This window comes from Anas acuta, chromosome 2, assembly GCF_963932015.1.
Source record: "Anas acuta chromosome 2, bAnaAcu1.1, whole genome shotgun sequence".
NCBI lineage: Eukaryota > Metazoa > Chordata > Aves > Anseriformes > Anatidae > Anas > Anas acuta.
Genome location: NC_088980.1, coordinates 79,658,226 through 79,677,083, shown reverse-complemented (window position 1 = coordinate 79,677,083; position 18,858 = coordinate 79,658,226). Strand labels below are relative to the sequence as shown.

General features: G+C 41.2%; 1 protein-coding gene across 1 annotated transcript; it reads right to left on the bottom strand.

Annotated features, from left to right (window-relative positions):
• Positions 1–467: 467 nt before the first annotated feature.
• LOC137850658 (ovalbumin-like) lies at positions 468–8,136 on the bottom strand. Its single transcript, XM_068670924.1, has 8 exons — positions 8,047–8,136; positions 6,273–6,457; positions 5,570–5,620; positions 4,867–4,995; positions 3,937–4,054; positions 2,609–2,751; positions 2,112–2,267; positions 468–1,528 (listed from the first exon to the last, which is right to left on the bottom strand). The coding sequence occupies exons 2-8, from the start codon at positions 6,438–6,440 to the stop codon at positions 1,133–1,135; spliced, it is 1,161 nt and encodes a 386-aa protein (XP_068527025.1). The 5' UTR covers positions 6,441–6,457; positions 8,047–8,136; the 3' UTR covers positions 468–1,132.
• Between the last annotated feature and the right edge of the window lie 10,722 nt (positions 8,137–18,858).

Sequence of the window (18,858 nt, the reverse complement as noted above, 5' to 3'; positions counted from 1 at the left end):
ACCAATTTCGGAATTTGTTCTTGCATTAACCAGGACCATTGTAGTCAGTGTGAACAGAATTTGCTCTGTTGTTGAGCAAATCTGAGCTGAGACATGTCCTCGGGTAGCTCCTGGCAGCCCAGGCCTGTCCCATCACCCCAACCAAGAGCAGGGCAGCAGCAAACTGGACACAGTGCTCCAGACCAGGTCTCACAAGTCGTGCTTAGAAAGGCGAAGCAGTGCTTCCTTCCCTCCCCATGCTTTTTTAGCTGATACAGCCCCATACATGGTTAGTTTCAATAGCTGCAGAGGCACCCCACAGACTCTTGTTCGCCTCTCACCACCTAGCAGGACTTCTGTGGAGTTACTTCCAGCCTGTGTGTCCATGCTTATTCCTCTGCATAGGTCCTTCCTTCTCTGATAAAAGCCCTTACTGCATTTGAAATACTACAAACGAGATGTGTTTGCTTAAACATGTTTTTATTGAGATTAAAGGAGTAAAAGAGTACATACACAAGACCCATGACGTGAATACAAGAAAAACAATTTGAATAGTAACATGCCATATTTGGTCATGATGATTGAGCCAAAAAAGTTGAAGGAGAAATGTGAATTATAAGATTTCTATAAGGCATCTTAGAAAAGTGAGGAAGAGCCCTGCAGCACCAGGAGCACAAAGGAAAAGCAATTGCCTTGTCAGCATAGGAATGGTTGGTGACAATCGATAGTTTAATCTGAGAGCTTTGACTAATTCTGGAGGAGTCACCACAAAGCCTGGTCATGCTTAATTGGAAGGCTGCATTTTTCCCCCATAAGACTTCTGCTGGTAAATCAGGTTGTATTTTTCAGTGTGATGATTCCAATGATTCAGTACTACTACTGAAATGTTAGTTTGCACCAGGAACATCTCTGTTCATTATTATGCTTTCTTTGGGTGCAGTTTTCATTCCCTTAACCTTTCATCCATGATACATAAAGGAAAGGCAAAGGGTGCATGTTCTCACATTGTAATTTCTCTCAGATTTATGGTGTTTGTTTGTTTGTTTGTTTTTATATGGCTGTGACAGAAAATATGCCTTTCGTTTTTACCCTTGGTACTACAGTGCTTTGGGTCTTGCTGTAAGGGGCAGAAACTCTTTCAACTTCCTTTTCTTTAAGGGGACATCCATCTGCCAAAGAAGAGAATGCTGTTGGTTGGGTTGTGCTTGATGAAGAAGAGGAATGGGTGGTCAGCCCTAAATTCTTCGGAGACGCTTGTAACATCCATCCCAGCCTCTGCTGAGCCTACCACATCTCTGCCGGCTTCAAAGATTTCCACACATGCTGCATGGACAGCCTCAGACATCTTTAAGCTTACTGTTGAAGAGATGCCAGACATATTGGCTGATGAGCTGAACAGGTCTGTCATACCCAAGGCCATGAAGACAGATGTGAGGTTATATTTCTCCTCCATCTTCATGCGGGGGAGGTACACTTTCATCCTTCTCTCTTCCATCATAGTAGAACTGGTCCATTCTGTAAGTTTTTCAAAGCTGATTGTGGACTCGAGCTGCAAGGATACAAGAGAATGATATCCATGGGATGACAACTTTCTTCACAGCAGTGCAGTACCATTCACCATTGGGGGGTTCTTTGTCTTTTAAACTGACTGCTCTTGGCATTGTGCTTTTCCTAGGCATGTAAAGATGAATGGATCTAGGAGACCAAAGTATAGTATGACTCTGCTCTGTCCTATTTTCTCTTTCTTTAATAGACTCACTGCCATTTCTATATCAATCATTAGAACCAGTAAAGACAATGTGAACTTCCAAAGAAGCTCCTCAATGTGCAGGAATGGAGATATAAGGCCTCTGGAGCTCAAGTCACTGCAGTAACAGCTGCTTAGCTGAGAGAATCATTTCTTCTGTAGCCAACATTTAACCTGTTAAGTAGTTTCTTAAGCAATCCACGCTCAGCACAAACTATTGCAGGACCCACTGAGACAATTGTATGCTTCTAAGCAATAATCATATGTTGTTAGTGTTCAAATCTGTGCTGGTGAATGTTTTATGATAACTTTACTGAGAAGGGCTTTGCAACAGCTAAATTTCATTGTGTTTATGATTTTCTGAACCCAACTGCTAGGATCATACCTGCTCCAGGCCAGAGACTTCATCAGGCAACAGCACAAACATGCTCATCATTCCACTGGCAAACGGAAGCTCCAGGATCTTCATTTTCTCAGAAGTCACCATGGCCACTTTAAATGAACCAACCTGGTACATCATCTGGACGGGTTTGCTCTCTTGCTGCAGAACCAAAAAAGAGAATATAGTTTTAACAAAGATTATTCCTAGATGGCAGAAATATCTAGTTATGGTTAAAATGACTGATTGCTCTAGTCCAGAATGACTTTTTCAAAGGAAAGTTGTTATTTCAAGTTTTTTTGTTTTTTTTTTTTTTTTTCTTAGAAGCGTTATAGTTTTAGAAATAGTGTGAAGAGAGAGACATTAGGGAAAACTCCCTGTGATTAACAAAGAAGAGAAATAGACAGATGAGCAGATATTTTAATGTAGTGTCTGAATAACAAGGTGACTACTCTCTTCACAACTTCTAGGTGACATCTTTAAGGTGATGCATGCCCATGTACCTCGGTCATTCTGAAAGGCATGGCTTGAGTGTCTTCATCCTTAAATGCTTTCTCCCACATTCCTTTGAAGTAAATGGCATTAACCAGGACCATTGTAGTCTGGGAATCCACAGAGCTTGGCTGAAGGATATTTTTGATGATTCCTTTAAGAATGAACAGGAAAAGAGAATTGTATAATACATTGACAATCACAATGTTAAATACAGGTTGTAGAATTTGTGGAGAAGAGGGTGTATTGGCAAGGACATAGTTTTGTTTCTGCAACTATAATCTTGTACTTCCAAGGTTGACTTGCTCACTGGTGTTGACAATAGCTGCTTTTCTCTCTGTAAAGAGTCGCAATAAGAGCTGTAGGACCCAGAAATTTATGTGTTACGAAATAACTAAATCTGTAAAATTTATGACAAGGAGAAGAACCACTAGAACCTCTTTTATCTGAGGATAGTCCCCACCCTGAACAGTACCAGTAAACATTACTTGCTTCAAACCAAAGTTGAAAGGAAATTTTGCATAAAGAATATAACAGGAGAGGAAAACAGAATTTTATTCTGTTTTCTTCTGATATTTTGCTCCTATTTGTTCTGCAGTCTTCATGCAAGCTTTAGTAAGCTCCTCATGTAGTCCTCTTCTACCAGTAACTTAATAATGGCCTGATTTTTTCCTTCAAAGTATGACACCACACCAGAAGTTGCATGGTTGTCAATGTTTTCATCTCATTAGAAATTGAATTCATTTAGAATCCACTGTTTTTTATCTGTTTTTCAAGCAGAAGGGAAAATAATGCTTTAAGGAGGTGAGGAAGAGACTAGAAAAAAATGGAGGAACCACATGGAGAAGCATTAGGGCAGAAATCATGATACACCTCCCTTCATACACCTCCCTATCATTCCTTAACTCTGGTTTTACATTGCCTTTACCTGTTAAGATTTCTCAAGTGCCTTTTGACTGCATGCCCTACTTAACAAGTACACAGCATCTCTGGGAAGCCTGAAGGAAAACATACTGGCTGAGGGAAATCAGAATTCTCAGTATAGGATGAAACCAGTTGTCACTGTGTACAAAGCATGTTTTAATGCTGTCATTTTCATTAGGACTGGAAATATTACATTCCTGTAAATCCCCTGAAGATAGAGAGTCCTTTAATAGAGGGTTGTCTGGATAGTTCCTTATGATGATAGTTTCTTATCTGAGAATTGATCTATTATCCATCAGCAAGAACAAAAGGAGAGGTTTTGTATTTATCTCTCGAGACTTAAGTGCTCTCCTATGCTGTTCAAATATGTTGGCAGAAGGGAAAATACCTATGCTGACATTCTGCTTGCCCTTACCATTTGTTTGACTTTCAACCCAGGAATTGATGAGCTCTCTGGCTTGATCTGCAGCTGTTTGGAAGCTAATAGATTCCAAGCCTCCTTTATACAGTTCCTTCACACATTGCAAGTATTCCTGTTAAGGAAGAGTATGCAGTTTTCAGATCACAATTTCAAAACAGTTTGCAAATGTGAAGTGCAAGACTGAAATTAACAGATGTGAATAATATACTAGTGTAAAATGCTATTCTATACTATAAATTACTACATATTATGCCTTGTAGTATATTTACTAGAGTAATATGCTGTAGCTGTATTGATTAGCCTTAATAAGCAGTCACAGCAAGAAGACATGATTCTACCTCATAAACATTCTAATATTTGGCATATACTGCTTCAAGCAACAGTATATGCTCAATTTTTTCAAGTCTTTTCCAGCACTGAGTTGAATCTGAAAATGTTGATTCACTTCAATCGAAGTACGCTTGTTGTCAGTTTTTATTTTGAAAATGTTTTCCTTTAATTTCCAAATGAAATGCTTCTTTCAATTGGAAAACCGGAATATTTTGGTCTGAAAGTGTCCTATGGAATATTTAGAGAACCTGAAGTTATTTCCATGTTTGTTTTACAATCTGAAATAATAGTTGGATTTAACTCTTTCCAACAAAAATTATCTTTACTGATATTACTGATATTTCCTTTACTTTACTTATACCATGACACGGTTGGATCATGACTGTACTTTGTACAAACATTCTTTTGTCTAGGCACATGTTCTCTGAAGACTGTAGAGGTTTAGGGCTGTGATATAAAGAAGTCATGAATACTGCCTTCCATATGCAAGAAAACTTCTTTAGCAGAGCCTAGACTTCTGACAGTGCTTTAGCATTACAGAACAGTAGGACTTTGACACAGAGAAGTCTTGGATCAGATTTTAGAGCAACTCACCGGCAGGATTGCGTATGTCTCTTCAGCATAAAGTCTACTGGCGAAGCTGAGTGAAAAATTGTCACTTGGTTTGGTGATTTGGGTGAGTATGTCTCTAAGTGAAGAGTGGACGCTTACAGATGTGCCACACTGAATACAAAAAAAAAGAAAAGGGATGTTATTCTAGTTTTAGTGCTTTGTAGGTTTTGAATAGTGTATGACAAGAGTAAAGTAGTTCAGATATTTCTGCTTACAAAACGAGTTTGTTCCATCTTTCTTGCTGCTAATAACTATACTGGTGTAGTCCTTTTCTAGTATATACACATTTTGTGCTGTTTTTCTTCCATAATTTCCTCATACTTCTCTCTACAGGACTCTTAACTGCCCTCTGCAGTAATCTAGCTCCAGCAGATCATGTAGTCTTTCCATCTTTCCCAACCAGACCCATTTAACCACCATCATCCAACTACCTTGCCTAAGCATGCAAGTATCCACAATTTTGTGTATTTGCCCAGTATTTTGGTCCTGGGTTTTATCTTCTGTTTGTTCTGAATACCGTGTTACCTCCCTTCTTTCTCGATTTGTACAAACAAAGAATTCCCCCAACTGCTGGATGCAGAGCACTAGATGCTCATCAGAAAGGGCTTGGAACTGAGAAATCTACCTACTCTATCTAGAGATTTATCTACTAGACATAGAGAAGGAGATGAATTTTTTTCTTCACCTGAGCTTCCATACTCTCTCCAAATCCAGGGAGTTTATCGAAGTGAACAACCTGTAATTGAAAATAATAGTAGCTGAAATAACAGGTATAACAAAAAAGGTTATGCAACTGAGATTAACACATGACGTTTGAAATATATCTGTTGGGTAACTGGGTGGCTATATAACTAAAAGGGTCAATCTATCTGTACCATCTCTGAATATCTGTTCTTAATATTGTCTGCTTTGATGATCTCTTTTTTTTTTTCCCACGGTAGACATATGGAAATCAGCTCCGTTACATGCTGTTATTAAGACTAAATTTCTTCCAGGTAACAATTCAACCTTCCTCTATGAAGGAAGTGAGAGCTGTAGGAAATTCGTGATACATTTTGCAAACTTGAGATGGGTTTTGGCTCATTCTGGAGATTTTATCTAGTTTCCTTGCTCTAAGCAAAGAGCCACTGGAATGCCATGTTCTTTTGGAGAATCCTACTATTAACAATGATACAATTCAAACTAAAATACAGTTTCAAGATTTCTGGCTGGTGCATTTGTTTAACACTCCGGGAGCTGGAGGTGATGACAGCCTTAGATAACTCTGGTTACGGATTTCTGATCTATGCAAGTTCCAGGGTACATTATCATATAATTAACTGCTATGGCTCCATTGAGCAGGACAAAGGTTTTCATCCTTAACTAGGACTTAATTAGATAAGTCTCACCTTATCTATCTGGGTCCTGGTGTTGTCTCTTGCACCTAGGTAGACCATGGCCAGAGCTGAAATGATGCTAAAGGGGGAGTAGAAGATGTTCTCATTGACATGCTGGACTCTCAGTTCCCTGAAGACATCAAAACAAAATTCCGTGCTTGCTGCACCGATGGAGCCCATTGTGAAATCCCTGTTGTCTAGAGCAAACAGCAGAAGCACAATGACAATGTAATGATGGAATGCTATACAAACACAGTGCAATGCAGGATTTTCTGTGGTGAGCTACCCCTTTAAAGTACCAGTAGTTTTTAGGCCATTAAATAAAACAACAAATAGTTTTAAAGTCATTCATTGTTAACATGCCTATTGCCATAGCCATCTGTCCTGCATGTTCAAAACTGTATTCATAAATCTATTTCTTTTTGAATTTGCATTCAGTTGCCTTTTTAGCAGTAAATTTTCTCAGAAGTCTTAGTTCCATATACAGTTTCTGTTTACCTTTTAAAAGCAGTCAAACAACAATTGTTTGTACATATTTTCATTCAGTGAAAGATAGAATTCCTCTGATCAAAACAAGAAAATATGACCTGTTTGATAGACTTGCAAAGCTGGAACTTCAAAGTGCAAATTTCAGTAGGTTTGGACAGATAAATGTGAAAGCAGAGGCTCGCTGTTTTTATATTCTAAAAATAAATGAGTGCAGAAAAATATCTACTTGTTCCATTGTACCTACTGCCAGTGGACCTTTAAAGGCTTGCATTTCTACTCTTGCTTCAGTAATGGAAGAATAGATAGGGAACATAGTTTGTCTAAGGTCATCTAGTGTAGGAGAGAGACTGATGCACATAATTCGTATTTATGAATATTCAATTCCACCCTATCATGCTTTCAGACATACTTTAAGAAGCAAGCTATACGTATATATCCTCTACTATAACCTTTCTGAGGAGTTAAATTTTGTTAGCGACATTCAGACAGAAGAGGAATGCAGACATGATAAATTAGCAACTATAATACAGCACTGTCAAATTAATATTTGTGTAAAGCAGTAGGATCTTTATATTTGTTTCTGTCTTGAACTACTATAAAGTGCCAGGGCGTACAAGTCATGTATAGCCAGTATGCTTATATAAAGCACAGCTTTTGAGGTCAGCATGAACCTAGTTTTCTTCCTGTAATTTATAGAAATTGTTAAAGTTATTTGTCTTTCAGAATCCAGCCTTTTATATAGGTGCTAATGCTGGAGCCTGAAGTTTGTCTTTGTCATATTAAACCCCACCAAGGTTTTTAGTGACCATGCATGTGAATAAACACGCATGTCCACATACTTCTCCCACTTTCATTTCTGTATACAAATTAACATTTATAGATTATTGTAAGAATATAAGTTTATACACCTACACTAAAATGACCCTAAAAATTCACTGAATGCCACAGTGTTGCTCTCTGTGCATTCTGTTGAACTGGAAGTCAATCAAGCAAACTGCAAAAAATAAAATTTAAAAGATACTGAACAATACAACAAGGTGCTCTGAAATATAAACATATTTTAAGCGCAAAGAATAACTGTTTTAGAAGTCTCCTGAAAACCAACACATAGTTTTTACACATAATAAAACAGAACAGAATACATACACACAGGTGAGAAGTTTTTGTAGAGAATATCATGCAAATATCCTGACCTTAAAGATACCAAGCATAAGACAATAATTATTATTTTTTTAAGTTTAGGTACAAGCAAGAGCAAATATAGTGGAAAGGTAAATTTTCCTAGAGAAGCGCTTACCGTTTGAGCTTCAGCACCAAAGGTAATACAGCTTTCCAGCTGTATGTTGAGAGACTGGCTGAGCCCTGGAGAATTTATACAGTCTGAATTTGGACCCACCCGCTGGTGCCTTTCAGAAGTTTGACCTTTGACACCATAAAATCATTTGATGGAATTGGGTCAGATTTACTTTCAATGGGTCCATTCTGGGTTGAAGGGAGAGCAAATATTAGTTTCTTATTCTGGGTAACAAAGTGTTTTCTGCCAGTTTAGCTAATCCATCAGGACTGTTGAGTAGGACAGAAGACTGGGAAATACTGGTAACCTTCCTTTAAGTCTTAGTTACAACTAGGTACCTGGATGTTAATGAAAACAAGAAAAAGAAAAAAAATAAAAGTGAAAAACTTTGCAATGGAAAACATAATTAACAATTATTAGTTAACCTGCTTTTTATTAGGTTATAGTAACAGAACAGAACTCTATTTCAGTTGGTCTTTCTTGAATGTACAAGACACATTTGAGCCATGCTAGACAGGAGATAAGTGAGAACAGGACTTAGCCTAATTTTCTCCTAACAAAACGAAATGAAGTAGTGTGCATGTGAGAAAACCAACTGAGATGAGAATGAAAAGCAGACACATTTTCTTTGGAGAGTTGGAATATTTAGAAAAAGATATTTTGATGGGTGTGAAGGCCTTATAAACAATTTTTATTCTCAGGGAGAAATAGAAAAATATAGCTCCATAGAAAGCAAAAAGTATTCAATTCCAAATGTGTTTATAGTATGCATTTCTCATGTTTCTCATGAATAACTTAATGGCCTGGCAGATGACGGAAGAAGTGTAAAATTTAGCTAAAGGAGTGTTCATGGTCCGAGGGACAATCATAATATACAATAGCAAATATATTTCAGTTATAGAAGCTATTGTCTTCTAAATAATAGAAGTCAAACAGTAAAGAAACCATTCTGACCTCTGAAAAGCATTGTGTGATTTAAAAAGAGAAAAAGGAGTTAGTACAACATAATTCATCAGAATGTACGTGGGGATTGCTGCAATCTCTGTAAAGGAGAAGAGTTAGGTTCTTATACCACTACCAAAAGTTTAGACCATGCAGTTTTCTTTTCCTTAGTCTGCTTCCTTTTGTCAAAATAAACATACTGTAGAAATCTACATTTTCTTTGCCAAATCTGAGGACATAAGCAAGAAAAGATTTTAGTGGAAATGTTATTTTTTGCTAGATATCTACAAGTGCCATCTGAAGCTTTTTTTTTTTTTTCATTTTGTTTTTAAGCAAGACTGCTGCTTCTATTTCAGCCCCTAAGAAAGTCTAAAACCCTTGTCTGTTTTTTCTAATGATAGACCTGCTTCTCAAAGTGTTAACTCTAACTATAAAATATGTATTAGTCTGCTGATAAAGAAAGGAGATTGGGAATAAGTCTCCCCAGATGCACTTTTAATCCAAAATCTCCACCATCTGGTGTCAATCAAACACCAGTAATAAATTGTGTATAGGTATCCTGCTACTACATACACTGCTCTTGCTATGTGTTTCTTAATATGCAGATTGACATAGACCAAGTAGTCCAGTCATAATAAAACATCCTGGTGAAATAACAAGGAAAAGAGGGTCAGTTTTGGCTCTCACTGAGGCAAGGAACTGTTTACCAGACAGGCAGATGCTGGAGAGGACATCCATCTTCAAAAAGATGCTTCCACATACTTGGAGATACTGGGACAGTGCTACCATAGCTGAGAAGAATGGGTGAAGATCTCCTGAAGAAGGAGGCAGTAAAGAGGCAGTTTTAGTGGGAAAATTTCTTTCTGTTCGGAGGCATGTCACGTAGATATATCCAGAGAACCAGGCAGCTAAACCAGTACCTTAGCTGCTAGCTCACCATCCACTGCATTCAAAGGGAGATCAGCTGTAAGAATCAACAAGCCTTGTGAAATGAGGAGGATAAAGTGCTTTTTAATGAAAACTCTCCAGGAGAAGCTCTATTCTTGACTGAGTTGTCAGGCAGGATCCTTAATAACTTCTGTTTAGAGAAGTTTCTGCTACAGAAAAGGAACCAGGTACCCACCATGGCCAGAACTGTCATCCATTTTGTCTGAGCAAACAGCAGATCAGGTCAGAAAGGGTGAGGTGTTTCCAAAGTAATGCTGGTGTATATAATAAACTGTACGTATTTATATATTTATTTATAATACGTAAAAATTTTATGAATAAAAAATGGTATGAATAAATGTGTTTATTAACACTTCGCCATAACTTGTCTTAAGAGTAGTGAATACCGGGGTGCTGCTTACCCAACGGTTTGGTATACTGGGAGCCAGGGCACTGAACTCAAGTAGCCACATTCACTCTTTTGTATCCAATAGCAGAGAGGGTACAAAATTTCATTTCTATAGCTCAGGAGGTCGTATTGGGTCTGTATAGCAAGTTTTTGAGAGCGGGAGGGCTGCCTCTCTGAGCAGAGCCCAGAAGCTGCCCCTTCTTAGACAAGTGCAACTCCCATTCCCCACTCCTATGTGCCATGCAGGGAGATAAGGTAGAAGAAGCCAGGGTGGGAGGAAAGTGCTCTTAGTTTTTACTGCTCTGATCTGTTATCAATAGGCAATCAATAATATTAATCTTCCTTATGCTGAGTCTGTTTTGTCCATGACAGTAACTGGTGAGTGATCTCCCTGTCCTTATCTCAACCCACAAACTTTTTGCATTGTTTTTTCTCCTTGTGTCCTTCTGAGGAGAGGGAGTGAGAGAAGAGTGTGGTGGTGCTTAGCTTCCCATTGTTGCTAAACCACCACAGAGGTGATGTGATACCACAAGCATCAGTAAAGGCAGAAGTGATTTCCAGTACTAGGTGTCCAAACGAAAATTTGGCACAAAGTAAAATACTGGGACATGTGCCTGGACAGTGAATGTCAAGTGTATCACACCTTGCTTTCCTTTTAACCTTTGTGTCCACAAAATTCTGGTCATTGGGAGGCCTTCAAAGCTGAAGATTAGAAGTCTGAAGAGGACATATCAAAGTGGGCAGATGTGTCTACAGCTAATAAGGTGGTGTCTCACGTTGTTCATACTGAATACAGATCTGTACCACTGTTTTAGCTTCCTATCCCTTTTCTGTTCAGGACCACTTGGTGTTCATAGGTATTTATATTTCCACATATTAGTCTTCCATTTCTTCATATAAGACTTGGCCAGTACATTTGACTCAGTCAAATCTGCCTTCAAACTGTCCCTGAAGCCTCCTTCTTAGATAACCATGATTCCCCTAAGGAAGAACTTAAAAAGTTCTGCCTTGATAGTGGGTGAGAAAGATACTCTACACTTATTCCCAGATGTCTGTTTTGGTTTTCTGTGCTCAAACTGATAATTAAGTTTGGAAGGCCAGTTGACAGAAGGCCAGTTACAAGCAGCAAAAACTGTCCATGAGCAAATGAAGATAGTGATCAGAACAGGCCATCAGCATAGCATTACCGACACACAACAGGTCTTGCATAGTCTTCTTGGCATGTGGTCTAGAGAGAGTCAGCAAACATCATAGCAGTTGGAAGGCTACCTGGGGCAGCTGGCAATGGCTTGCAGTGTCCAGCACAGCTGTGCAAAGCAGTACAAATAGTTTTGTCACACATCCTTCCCTGACAATGCTTGTTCCAAGTAAAAGGTCATCTAAGGCTCTGCTGCCCCTTCCACTGCCAAGCATTTCATTGTGGACCTGTCCCTAAACCAACAGACTCTTGAGTAAGTAAGCCTTGGACACCTGGAAGTATAAAAAGTACTTTCTATACAAATGCAGAGGAAGTCCAGGTCAGCTCACAGATCAAAGCCTCCTATCCAATCACAAAAACCTATGCAGAACTTGAGATTCTGTTCTCTTTGCTACTGAAATTTTGCCAGCAGGCAGAAACATGTTAATTTTTCTGTCCTTTTTCTTTTTTTTTTTTTTTTTGTCTTCATCCCACATTGTGAATATGGAAACTGCCTTTCCATGAGGGACAGAAACAGCAAATCACAGAGGGAAATCATCTTGTCCAGATTACAGGTGACTGTCTAACTGGTTGCCATTGCAAACCTTGGTGCTGTAGCTATCAATGATGGTTTCTTTTTCAGTTGTTCTGTGGGATTATGTTGTTTCTCCAAACCACAGAAAATGACATGTCTGGTAATTTTCCTTTGAACAGGAAGTCTCCAGCAAGAGATGGGGAGAAAATACAATGAAAAAAAAAATTCTGGATTGAGATAAGGACAGGGAGATCACTCACCATGGACAAAACAGACTCGGGATAAGTGAGATTAATATTATTTATTACCTATTGATAACAGACTAGAGCAGTAAGAACTAAAAGCCAACTACAGGCAACTTCCCCTCATTCACAGATTCACAGAATCATTTAGGCTGGAAGAGACCTCCAAGATCACCTAGTCCAACATCTGACCTAAAACTAACAAGTCCTCCACTACCATATCACTCAGCTCTACATCTAAAAGTCTTTTAAAGACCTCCAGGGATGGTGACTCAACCAATTCCCTGGGCAGCCCATTCCAAAGCCTAACAACCTTTTCAGTAAAGATTTCCCTAATATCCAACCTAAACCTCCCCTGGTGCAACTTTAGCCCATTCCCCCTTGTCCTGTCACTGGGCACCTGGGAGAATAGACCAATCCCAATCACAGAAGGAGATCAGGTTCGTCAAGCAGGACCTGCCTCTGTGTGGCACAGAGGAGTGGGGAATGGGGCTTGAAGTTAGTCCATAATGTTTCATCTCTGGCACTTCTTCCTCACTCTCTTCCCCTGCTCCTGCATGTGGTCCCTCCCACGGGATGCCATTCTTCCCAAACTGATCCTGTGTGGGCTTCCCACAGGCTGCATTTCTTTGAGAACTGCTCCAATATGGGTCTGTACTACAGGGTCCATCCTTCAGGAGTGGACTGCTCCAGCATGGGTCCCCTAAGAGCAGCAGCTCTCACCAAACCTCATATTCCACCATGGACTCCTCTCCATGGTCTGCAGCCTCCTTCAGGCCAGATCCACCTGCTCCACCGTGGGCTCCTCCATGGGCTGCAGTGTGGAGATCTGCTCCATGTAGTACACCACAGGCTACAGAGGAACACCCTGCTCCACCAGGGGCCTGTCCATGGGCTGCGGGGGAACTTCTGCTCTGGTGCCTGGAGCACGTCTTGCACTTCTTCTGCACTGGCCTTGGGGTCTGCAGGGATTTTCCTCTCACGTTTGCCCACACCTCTCTCCCAGATGCTGTGGTGCAGCAGGTTTTTTTCCATTCTTAAATGTGCATTCACAGTGGCACAACCAGCATCACTTACTGGCTCAGCTCTGGCCAGTGGCAGGTTCCTTTTGGAGCCAGCAGGAGCTGGCTCTAATCTAACATGGGGCAGCTTCTGATCTCTTCTCACTTCTGATCTCTTCTCACATAGGCCACACATGCAGCCTCCCTGCTTCCAGAATCGTGCCACGGGAATGTAATGCAACCAGACAGATCCACTGTGACAGGGCAGGGCTGAGGAAATAAGCAGGGAAATAAGTCTGCAAGCTGGGATCAACAGGCCACACGAACAAGCAGGACAGGGATGTGGGGGTCTGGACACCAGTTCTGCTACCACCTTACTGTGTCAGGGGCTGGCTGACAGGACCAGGGAGGATGAAGTGGGGTTCTGGGCCATGGGCAGGGGGCAGAACTGACTTTTTGGGTAGGGGATACCCTCTGGGAGGTCAGCACCAGAAGGAGTTGTCAGTGCCCTCAGGGCTCAGACACGTCATCCTCCCTTCTCTCTGAGCAAGGTGCATCCTCCCTCCTCACAGAGACCTGTGCCCAGGAGGGGCGTAGTGTAGAGTGATGCTCTGTTTGTGGGTGTTAGCAGGTTGTTTTAGGGGACATAGAGCCAAAGCAGAGACAGCAAGCTGTACGGGGACATGGCATGAGTGTCCTTGGGCTGAGTGAGGGAGTCATGCTGTCCTGTGGGGCCCTGCTGGCTGTGGAAAGAAGGACCTGGCAGGGTGGAAGGGGGCTTAATTAGGAGCCTGGGCTGAGTAAAGGCTGAGTGCTGTGGGGATGTCACAGCCCACAGATAGGCCAGTCCCACAGGAAATTTTATAGGAATAAGGCCCTGTATGGCCAGACAAATCCTCAGAACTCAGCACAGGGCTCAGAGAGGGAGCAGTGATGGCTAGCTTCTCCCCAGGGCACAACAAGCCAGGAGGCAACAGGGATCACACAGCCAGCAGGGCAGAAGGCTCACTGGCCAGGGCCCAGTCCCACAAAACCTCGGCAAGATCTAGAAAAGAACGGTTGGAGCTAGCTCAGAGAACATGGCCAGCTTCAACCATGAGTCCAAATCATAAGGCAGTATCATGGAACTGGGGCACATCCAAAGTCAAGCCAAGAAGTCCATTCACAGATCAGAGTTAGGATTGAATCCAGTGATGACTGGCAGGTTCTTACTGGCAAGTCATGGCCCAGGTCACACTAGGAGTCCTTGGCCAGCTATTGGCACAGCTGTGTTTGAACTGCAGACTAGTAAACATTGTACTAGAACATCTAACGTAACACAGGGAAGAACCAACGGCCCAGGGCAGAGTTTAAATCATAGAACCCTTTAGGTTGGAAAAGACCTCCAAGACCATCAAGTCCAACTGTTAACCTAACGCTGCCAACTCTACCACCAAACCATGTCCCTATGTACCACATCTATATGTCTTTTAAATACCTCTGGGGATGGTGATTCAACTACTTCCCAGTAGTTGAATGTTCCAATGCTTCACACTGCTAGCTCATATTCAGCCACCTATTGACAAATACCCCCAGGTCCTTTTCCTCCGGACAGCTTTCCAGCCACTCCTCCACCAGCCTGTAGCGCTGTGTGGGGTTGTTGTGCCCCGAGTGCAGGACCCAACACTCAGGCTTGTTGAACTTCATATGGCTGGCCTCAGCCCAGTGATCCAGCCTGTCTGGATTCCTCTGTAGAGCCTTACTGCTCTCAAGCAGATCAACACTCCTACCCAACACTCCCACCCATATCTGCAGACTTACTGAGGATGCACTTGATCCCCTTACCCAGATCAAATAATGCTCCTGGGTGCATAGGTATGGGTAAAGGCTCCATGTGTGACAGGTTACAACCATTAAAGGCTTGTTAGTGCGCGCAGGGCTTTGTCACCCATTCAGGAACAAAGGAGATGGTACTGGAGACATGGCAAGAGCTTGGGTCTGAGGTCCATCAGGAGGCAGGCCTGGAGACAGGCACACCTAGAGTGTACCTGAGGCAGGAACCTAAGGACTAAGGCTCAGAAGTGGACTTCTATTGTAGGCAACAGTCTTGACTGGGGGAGTTTCGCCTAATTTCTTGCTATTTAGCATAATTTTAATTGCTAATTCAGGAATGGACCCCAAAAAATTATCAATGCAACAGGCGATGAAATTGACATTCAAACCTTTCTTCACCCTTCTCCACAGTCAACTTCAGTTCATCACCTTTCCTTCCTTGCTTCCTAGGTTTTACCCTCCTTCTTGCACTCTCTTCAGTGAAGCAATGTAAGATGTTGGGGTCAGTACGTGTATATAGCCTTTTCTGTCTGCCAGTAGTTGCTGGTTACTTGTTTATTACTGTCTAATGTGCTCCATGGGATACAGTTCTTCAGCAGCATCCCTACCAGGTGTCAGTCACCTGCGGGCTGCTGTCCCTCCAGGGTGTCACTGGCCTAACGTGTTGCCCATGGCCACAGTGCCTCAGAGGTATGTCCTCTGTCATGGAGTACCTCCTCCCAAGAGTGTGTCTCTACCTGTGCTCCCAACATCTCCTTCCACGTGTCTCCTCTGTTTTGTTTCTCTAAAACCATCTCACATTTCTCTGCATGTGTCCCCTTTTTCTGACTCTACAGTCTTCCTTTTTTGTGTCTCTTCATGTCTCCTGTCCCTGGCAGCTACCACCTTTCCTTAAGTATGTTTGAGCAGAGGTGCCATATGCTTTTCCAACTGGTAGGGAGTTATTTTCATGAGTTACAGAGACACCTGTGACTGGCCCAGGGCAGTCCATGGCCTCCTCTCACAAAGATCACCTCTACTACAGGGTGCATACTTTACAGTCTACATTCCCCTCACTTGGAAGAAGCATTTAAACTGCACCTCTTGATTGTGCTTCTTGCCCAAGCTACTTTGCATGTCTGTGCCTGGCCATGAACCTCACTGAGCTGGACTCTGTAAGGCACCACTGCAAGAGTTCCTTTTGGGTACCAGAAGGGAAGACACTCAGACTTCATAAGGTATTGATTAAAATACTTTTAGCTGAGATTAAATTACTTCTAGCTAATACTTTTAGCTAAGGCGAGGAAAAATAGAGATCGCACAGATAACTTCACATCCCTCCAGATGCTGAAACTCTATGCTGTGCAGCACTGGAGGAACCTTTAGTCAGGGCACAGCACATTGTGCAGATCCCATCAATAGAAAGGTTCACTGGTATTGTGCTCTTTACAGGTTTATTTTAGGATGTTCTTAGAAGTAAGCAACATTGTTGATCATTTCTACTGCTGAACAAGAATGCACTTTTTATGGACACATGCTGTTTCACTTTATGATGAAGACAAGTATATGCCAGTGGCGTCATCACCAGATGCCAGTCCAGGGACCTCTGCAGGATCCTCCATTATGATTAGTAGGCTAAAAGTTCATCCTGCAGCCACATGATACTTTCAGCAAAGTATATGCCTGGAGGACAAGCAATGAGGGCAGCATAACACAGCATAGCACAGCACAAGGCCTGGGCTTGATCAGGTCAACTTTTATGTGAGCCTCTAACTCTTAAGCATACAACACTTCAGGTTAGGACCACTACAGACCCTGACCCATGGTCTTAACCTTCTGGCTTGATCTTTGATCTACCTCACCATTACAGACTTGATTGGGGATCCCTGACTTGTGGCTGTAGTCTCGCTACGCTTTCTCAAGTATCTTTTGGGTGCCCAGAAGAGCTTTCTCACTTGAGTCCAAGGTGTTCTCTGAGTGCCCTTCTTCTAGTGACTATAACTAGAGCATACTGCCTGCAAAGTCTTGTGACTTCACCTGTGGATTTGGTTTGCTTACAAGAAGACAGTGAAATGTACAGAGATGTGGAATGTTCGTGGATGGTCTCCAAATGATTTTGTGATGGTCCCTTCTCCAAATGATGTGAGAAGGAAAGGTACACTCAGTCCACAGAGTACTTCTCATGAGACATTACAAGGAGTGTGATTGCACCTGGCTATTTTCATTCCATATAGTACTGCATATCTAAAACAACACAGCATGGAGAGAAAATGGGGTGTTGTGGCACTTGCTGTGCCAGCTCCTTTACAGAATGTCCTGCTGGCCCAGACCAGCAAAGCACAGATATAGTTCTGGGCCCAGACATTGATACAATGGATAGATTTCTTTCATCTTTTCTGAATCTGTATTTTTACCTCATTTTAGCCTCAAGAGAGAGAGAGGAAGTTTTCTCTTTCATAATTCTCTCTTCTATATTATTCTACTCTAACGCTCACAGGCTTGTCATCTTAAAATGCCCCTGGACTTTCATCAAATAATACCTCTGACTTCTCCCGAGAAAATCACTTGGTTCCAAGCACAGTTCCACTGATCTACATTTTCAATATACAGACCAGAATCACCCACTTGCACAAAAATTAAAATAAGAACGAAATTGGAACCTATATTAAGCACCCAAACTTAGTTTTCAACAGATGTCTGTCTTTCAGAAGTCCGATGAGCATTACTTTGTATCCCTAATGATAACACATGGGCCATTTTTAAAACAACAGTCAAATGCTTCTGTTTCACAGTGAGGGTATTAGGTGGACCCTGTGTCATGAAAATCTCTCTTAGGTGTAGTTTTAGGAAGCCACTTATGATTTCTGTCATGATGTTCTTTTCCAGAACAATATTTTATGAATCCTGCTTTTTGTTTGTTTGTTTTTTGTTTGGTGTATAGCAAAAATCTGTTGTCTGCAGTTATAAGGGAAGAGAAACATAATGTACACGTTAAAACTGAAGAATTCATATCTCTTGAAATACCTTTTGTTTGTTTGTTTGTTTGTTTTGCTTTAATACTTGTGTTAACCATAGCTAATCCTTTATGACTGTCTTGGGAAGACCAATAATTACAGTTCTCTCATAGACTTCACTAGTGGGTATAAAAATATGTTTTCCTGCTTATTAATTTCCTTTTCTCATGTTTTTTAAGTTGTACCTTGCAGGCATCTCCTTGATATATTTATTGAGACCCTTAGAAAATTTCTGTAAAAACTATGCAGAAATAAAATGGCAAATTCAAATAATTTAGTTACTTGATGTGCTATCTGGAGAGAAGTTCAAAGTAAGACTAGGAGCTGTAGGATTTACCTTGCTTAAGCTCAAAATCAGAAAAGTACCACTCTAAACCACTTCTGTCAATAATCATTACCCACTATAACCCATTTTTCAAGTTGTGTGGTGCAGTAACCCAAAATAGGTAATGACATGCTTAGTTTGCAAAGCTTTTATTAGAATAAATAGAAGGACAACCCACATACATTCAAAAAATCAATGATATGTCACTGAAATGAAAAAGGACAATAATATCAATCAGGAAGATGTTGTAGTTGGAGATTATTTAAGAAGAAATGGTAGACTGTCTGTATGCTCCCTCAGAAAAAGTGGCATGCCCTTACAGTATGTGCAGCACAAAGAAGCCCAAATGCTGGAAGAAGGATGATCTGCTGAAGTTCAGAATTTCGTCTGAAAGTTGTCCAGGCATCAATTCAAGGATGATTGCCCAGCAAGTTCAACAGAAAGGACAAGGA